We start from the raw sequence: 7,297 nt of genomic DNA on the forward strand, positions 1-7,297 counted from the left end.
AATACATTGAGAACTAGTAAACGCTCTCTGCCAACCATCTCACCACAGCAGCCAGCAGGGCGACCACGAGGAAACACTTCTTGAACACGTGTCCCGCTTGCTTGAGTCGCTCGCAGCCACCGAGGCCGCACGAAGAGCCAGCAGCACCTTTTTTCGACGGCGGGCAGAACGGGTCTAATATATCGTCGTCGCTGAGGCACGACGAAGGCGAGCCGCTGGGAAGGCGCCGTCGCATCGATGATGGAACACCACGGGTCAGTGGCGTCTTCTCGTCCGACGACGTAAAGCAGCTGCCATCCGGTCCCTCTGGGCTCGCGCTGCGCGTTGATAGCAGGCAGGGTCTCACTTTCGCAACCAACCATCGGTGGTGTAGTAAGGAAGCGCTAAGCCCAAACAGCACCAACGGACTTCGCATTGCGGTACACCCATGTTAACGTTTTCTTCATTGAGACACTATAAAGAGAGGTCGGCGCGCGAGTAGCGCGCGGGCTGGGTTCTTGAATGCTTGGCACATAGAACACTGAGTTCAAACCTTACAACATATAAATATGCAAAATGCAGTCAGGCCGAAGTTCCGTTACGACGTAGAAGTCGAAAATACCACTAGAGAACAGTCACCATTAAAGCAATAATGCGAACAACATTATCACGTAAATAAGAAAGGCTCAAGCAACGGTAATAACGGCAATAATATCACACATGCTACCTGACAGTAAAAATAACAGGTGTTCTAATAAATGAAATTTCTTCCATGCTTGATTAACGGCCAATAAAGTCACCGACATCGAGAAATTCTTTAGCGCTATTAAGAATAAGCTTTAACTCGGGGGCTCTTATCTAAATACATGACAAAATATAAATCACTTTTCTCGACAACTGCCACACGAAATTTGATTAGATTTGTAGCATTTGAAATAAAAAGGTAAAACTTGGTGGCCGTTTTTACGAGATCTTAAAAGCCGCAATCTTCAGGAAGCTGAGCTAGGCTTACAACTAACTCAGCAATGAAAAACAATATAACCATTCTGTAAATTGCATGTAACACTAAATGTAAAGCCAACAAAATTGAAGTATTACACATTGCTCTCGAATGCACCAATATGGGAGTAGGACTTTTGCATAAGCATCGTTAACAATGCAACACACTCACTTACGCTATAAATTGATAAATCACGAGTATCCGCTTAACATGCTTTAACGAAAGCAGTTCACAGATTTACGATACCTGTACTTAGTAGAGATTGACCAATTTGTAAATTTTGTGCTTCTATGTTGTCTACACCACAATTCCGCTTCCAACAGTCACTAGAAGTTAACATTTTCTCACAAATTCAATACCTTTCATTAAGATCGGCCGAGTGGTCACCACAGACAAGCGTTCCTGCGTTTTACATGCATCTCAACAGGCCGCGTTCGAGTTGGGCCCGAGGTCATTCGGCTCACAACTGTAGCATTAAAGGGAAACTCCGGCGCTGTTAACCATATTAGGAAATCGTCATTTTCCATTGGCATTGACAGTTCTTTCACCGGTAGGGTAATTAAATTTCATTACAAATTCATCGATAACGTTAAATAACCAGTAAACGAGATGCAGAGACCGAAAGCGCTAGCTCATTCGTGTGAAAGCACGATGAATCGATGACGTCCGATCCTACACTGCCATAATGTAAATTCGCAGTACACGTGGCGCTAACGCCGAAGAAACAAAGCTGATGTCTCCTAACGACATAAGGAGCTTTTACAGAGTTTCCGAACTAGACGGCGACGATTTAAGCGACGATTTCAGCGGCAGTGGTGGTGTAGTCTCTCATGTCACAAATACAAGGTGGCCAATGGAAAGTCAGGAGTCGGGAACGCAATCAATCTAAAATTTACTTTCAGGAAAACTAAATGACTGGCAGCCGTATATTCTGGCACAGATAATCAGAGTGCAAAAGGGAACACATACTCAAAATTTTATATCAGTAGACATCGAAAAATCGCGGGAGTTGCTTTGCCCTCTTGGACTGCTCTTATTAGCTACGGCCCCAACGATTTCTTCAGACAGGGGCCGTAGCCACACATTGACCATAGCCAACTGTCAATTATGTATGCCATGACATGTACTCTAACGCTCCACGTTGGTTTAAGCAGTAAGGTAGAACGTGGCAGAATGTCCCGAAGAAATTGCACCTATCGGTGAGCGGCCTAGTCGAGTGCACTAAGGGCGCACTTTCGACCGTTTCAACGATGGCCTACGTCAAAAGATGCTGATCGGCGCTATGGTGGGTGCTCGCGTGATATTAAAAAAATTGCGGGGGTTTTAGCACATTCGAAATCTATCAATTTATTTCAAACCTGCACAGTGTATGAGCGACGCTGTAATGGAAGGTTGTGGGTTGATCTTTACCACGTGGCTTTTACGACGTCCATGCAAAGAATAGTGAATTGGACGGGTTAGTCTAAGGGGACGGTGCGATTTTTGCGACAAAATAAAAAAGAAGGAAGGGTTCGTTCTTCGGATAACCCTTCCTTTTGTCCATCAGTGCATCATGCTGCAAAAATCACGCCCTGAAAGAAAAAGGCACGGTACACTAGGGTTTCGCTTTCCGCCCCAATCTGAATGCGGTTTCGATGGCTGGGATGGAACACGTGACCTCCTGGTCAGCTGCGAAATGCAACAGCCACCAAGTCACCGCCACGAGTCCGTCCTTACTGAGTATGTGCCACTATGCATATTCACTATGCTATGCACTATTCAGTAAGCATACGCGCCACTAAACTAGGGCCACAGCGAGTGCCTTTACGAGCATTGGCGACCCACAGAGCACGTTAAATAGTCTAGCAAACTGGACTCAGCACCACAAGCGGGGTCGCTTCGCTGCTGTAATGCTTTGCTGCATTCGCAAATTGCCATTTCGCGTAGTTTGCAACCTGCCAGCAACGGCTGAGCTTTCAGCTTTGGCAATGATGGAAAGGCCGAGAAAGCGCACACGCCATAATTTTTTTCGAGCAAGCAGAGAGAGAGAGAGAGGTGATTAAGGAAAAGTAGAAAGGTCAACATATTGAAGTTCGGTTGGCTACCCTGCACAGGTGGAAGGGTATAGCGAAATGTGGAAGAACGCAAGTTCACAGTACTTATACATATATGTACAGGTGCCAGAAAAAAAAGAATGGGAAACCTGGAACTGCGGCCGAATAGATCAGTGTGCCTTCAATCAGGCTGGGAAAACAAACCGTGTATCTGCCCAGGCCGACGCTCGCCGCCTGATCACTGATCTCTACCGTGTTCTTTTTATTCCTGTATCGAAGCGTCGTACGCAGCTTCTGCTGTTGAACAGTTGCTTTAGCATAGTATGGCTGACAGCGTTGACGTTTCTGCAGGTCGCACACGTTACACACACCTCCCTGACACAGACGAGTGCAGCTAGTGTAGCTATGCTATCAGCGCCTTCTCGATAGCGAGTGTTCAGCCTTAGAACAGCAAATGGGCAGGTAAATGGGAATGAATGGTGATAAGTGGTGGTGAGCCCGCGCTGGCGCGCATGAGTAATCCAATTTGCACCTTCCCCTTGAGGCTCCTAAAGGGCACACTATGGTATGTCATGTGGTCAGAGTTTCCGTTTTATAACTATTTTTATCAGTACCTGTAAATCTTAATGAGCGTAATATCAAGAACAGTCAAACAAGCAGAACCTGACTGCAGAGAGCGAGCATCTCCTATAGTAACTATCTGATAATGCACGCATACGCATCAGTGGACACAACGTGAACAAAAGTCAGTGTTGTACTTCTCTCTTTGGTGTGCTTATTTTGTTAGATAACACCAATGCCTTCCGCTTATCAGGATTCGGAGCTTTTCGGCTACACGCTGCTGCTGCCCCACGTGGAGCGCAAAACAAGCTGCACGAGATGAAATCAGTTGACTGCGCACAATACGAAAATGACACGAGGAGCAATAGTGGTCGTGCCACCACGTGACAAAGGCGCGCTGGCACGCGGGTCGAAACTGTTGTCCCTCGTACTGAACATTCGGCAGCTCCGACCTTGTTTACGCGATGTGTTGACGTAGCGACACGCGTAGAGGGGACCAGAAAAGCCCGGAGAGGAGGAGAAAATTACACATTTTTTTCCTTAGCAAGTTACCTTAAATTACACTTCCTTCCTTAGCAAGTTACCTACAGTTTTCCGCATGGGATATCTGGGTTTCTGGCCTTTCTGTGTGTCATTCTTTAAGCTATAGGGCAGTATAAAAAATGTGAGGTGATCCCGAAGGTGCATTGGAAAAAATTCAGCAGTCCCACGCTCCACGCACTCTTATCAGACGAGGAGCGAAGCGATAGTGTGCCCTGCACAGTGACGCCGTTCCATATTCAAATCCGACTTTTTCAGGCAAGCACTGACTTTCATCAAAAGGGAGCTTGAATCGTGCTCGAACTTTGACTACCAGTGGTGGTTTAGGGGCCTCTTGAATTATAGTAGTGGTCAAGTGACACCGGCAATATTCTCAGGATTCCCACACATATGAAAATTTGCCTCCAAATTGGCAATGCTGATTACCGCAGCAGAACCTATGTTTATCAAGCTTCACCTATCAGTGGAACAATATGTCAAATGAGATACCTGTGAGCGCGGCTCCGCTGCGACAACAAGTATCTCTATTTCTCTATTCAACACATTTCTCTATTTAAGTGGTAGCATTTCCCTCCTATTGAATGTACTAACGACTGAAGTAACATACTGCGTTTTGACAAAGCCTGCTGAAAGTTACGCTATAACCGTGCTCTCCTTTACAAAGTGCCACTAAGAAATGCTGATCACAGTATACGGGTGACGAACAACTGCCTTCTCCACGTGTTTGTCACCACTGCCCGCTGATTAGCATGTACCATTATGCGATAATTGTGTAAACTGACGACTTACACGACTGCATCGACTAAACCCCTCCCTGCAACTCCGACCTCCACTAGGACTTCCTCGACGTGGAGCTACGCTTCTCTGTCGCCTTTGGTTAGGAGTTGCCTTCACAAAGGCACACTCTACATTAATTGGAATGACTAACAGTTCAGCATGCGAGGTCTGTGGCACGGAAGAAATCATCGACCACCTGCTGTGCCACTGTCCACGATACACCCATGAGAGACAAGAACTTGCCAAAGCTTTTCAAAAACTGGACAATCAGCCGCTCTCTGTGCTGATGCTGCTGGAACACCGCCCCCATCGCCAATCGGCCCATAAAACGGTGAAGGCACTTTTGTGCTTCTTAAGGACGACGGGCTTGCGCGACGATCTGTGACTATTAATGCAATTTATGTAAGGCCACACACGTGAGCGAACTCATCGAAATTTCCTTCTTTCCTTCCCTCATCTCTCCCTATTATCTCTGTTTTCCCCCTTTCCCATTCCCCTTGTGCAGGGTAGCCAACCGGACATTATCCTGGTTAACCTCCCTGCCTTCTAATCTCTTTCCTTTCTGTGTGCCGTAAAGAAAACGCACCGGCGTTTGCTTTGTTTTTTGACAAAGTGGTAAATTACTCTGAATGGCGCCATTTAACGTCTACAAACGTGACGGCGGGTTACTTCGGAGGCCGTAGCAGAAGAATCCAGTGTAATCCTCCCCTGGTATGGTTTCGTAACCTGCGCGTTGATCTAAAATCTAAATACGCGAGCATTCATAGATTTTATATTGTGGAGCACTTACGCGCCAAAAAACCCCCACCTTATAATGAGGCGCATAGTACTGGGGTGACTACGGAAAAAAAAATCAGTGTCGGGTTCTTTAACGTGCACGTATAGATTTAAATACGAGAGCGTTTCTCGGACATGCTCCCCATTGAAATGCAGTCGCCGGTGTCGAAACCGAACCCGCGACCTGGAGTTCAGCAGCGCAATGTCATCGCCACAAATGCATCGCGGCTGGTTGCTTCTACGTATCGACGTCGTAAAATAATGCGCCCTCAACAGCCGGGGATCGAACCGCCGCCTTCTTGCTCGCCAGCGCTGTGCCACAGCCACGGAGCTACCACCACCGGCTGAAAAGTTACACCTATAGACCCTTCAACATGGCAATAACGTTGCAGTGAACTAGATTAAGACCACGAATTAGAACGCGAGACCACGGACGGGCGAAAGCATGGCATACTATACAAGAAGCCACGACTGACCTGTCGACCTTGTGGACGGACCGCCTTCTCTTCTTCCTGGTGGGTACGGCGGTCGATGCCGCGCTGCCGTAGTCGACCGTCGGGGCGCTGACGCCCGAGGACAGGACGGCCACGCTGCTGGACATCGCGGCGCCGACGCACTGCTTGTTCCCGCTGTCGCTGTCCAGACGTGCGAGGCTGCGCTTGAGGGCCCAGAAGGGCGTCCCGGCAGGAGCAGCCATTGCAGCTGCAATGGCGTGCTTGTTGTAGTAGCTAGGGTCGCTCCCCAACTCTTGCCGTGCTCCTGCCATTCGATGCGCTCAGCCGCCGGAGGGTGCACTGACAGCCGATGCGGCCACGCGGAGCGTCCCGCGGAAAACGCCACGCGAGAACTACGCATGCGCCAAGTCTGGGACGTGCGTGATTACGCTATTATATGCTATTATCGCGGTTCATCGCTTGCGCCGCTAAAGACGTCGGAGCAACCGAATCGCCGTGCAATGGTGTTTTTGAGGCTAAGCGCAAAGGAACAAAATGCGAAGAACCTCCGTTCTATTTGGTTGTTGCGATAAGTAATGATCCGTGCTGCGTAGAAGGGACATGTATAATGTGCGAATCAGGTCTTCAAGAATAACGCTTGAGACTATTCTGGCTGATGAAATGAAATAAACACGCGAAGATGCATCATTGGAGCAGTGCGGCCTGATGAGGCTGAAACGAAGCAAGCATCAAATTTATGGAACAATTGCTAGAAAAAGTTTTTTTTAGTTTATTAAAACGACGCATTCTTTTCAAACCCCCCTGTACTTTTCTGAACAAGACCATTAGGTACTGATGCTGTCAGGTTGATTAGCGGGTACCTAAAAGTAGTTAAAAGATTATTACGTGCCACTGATGGTGGGATTGAACATTGGTCCACCAGCATAGCAACCCAGTGCAATAAAGGACAGGCATTAACTGTTTTTTTATTATTATCAGAGTTCCACATCACATACACGTACACCATAATAGAGGTCTACACAATTTCCTTTGAACCCCACGGGTTAATGTACCCAGCTACTGATAATGATGATAAAGTTCCTTTTGACATGATTATGGTGGCAGGCCTACAGTACATATGGCGCACCCATATGGTTCGATATCATTGTGGTCCAGGCAGACGGCCTTCGCGCATG

The 7,297-nt window shown here is 47.5% G+C and overlaps 1 protein-coding gene across 1 annotated transcript in view; it reads right to left on the minus strand.

The window, feature by feature from the left end:
* Positions 1 to 6,474, minus strand: part of LOC139061275 (P protein-like) — a 36,398-nt gene extending 29,924 nt beyond the window's left edge. The window contains exons 1-2 of the mRNA XM_070540997.1: positions 6,144 to 6,474; positions 44 to 317 (exon numbers count right to left, since the gene is read on the minus strand). Of these exons, the coding sequence (XP_070397098.1) occupies positions 44 to 317; positions 6,144 to 6,433 (564 nt within the window). The 5' untranslated portion in view covers positions 6,434 to 6,474. The remainder of the gene's footprint in view (positions 1 to 43; positions 318 to 6,143) is intronic.
* Positions 6,475 to 7,297: the final 823 nt, after the last annotated feature.

Source organism: Dermacentor albipictus, chromosome 6 (assembly GCF_038994185.2).
Source record: "Dermacentor albipictus isolate Rhodes 1998 colony chromosome 6, USDA_Dalb.pri_finalv2, whole genome shotgun sequence".
Taxonomy (NCBI): Eukaryota; Metazoa; Arthropoda; class Arachnida; order Ixodida; family Ixodidae; genus Dermacentor; species Dermacentor albipictus.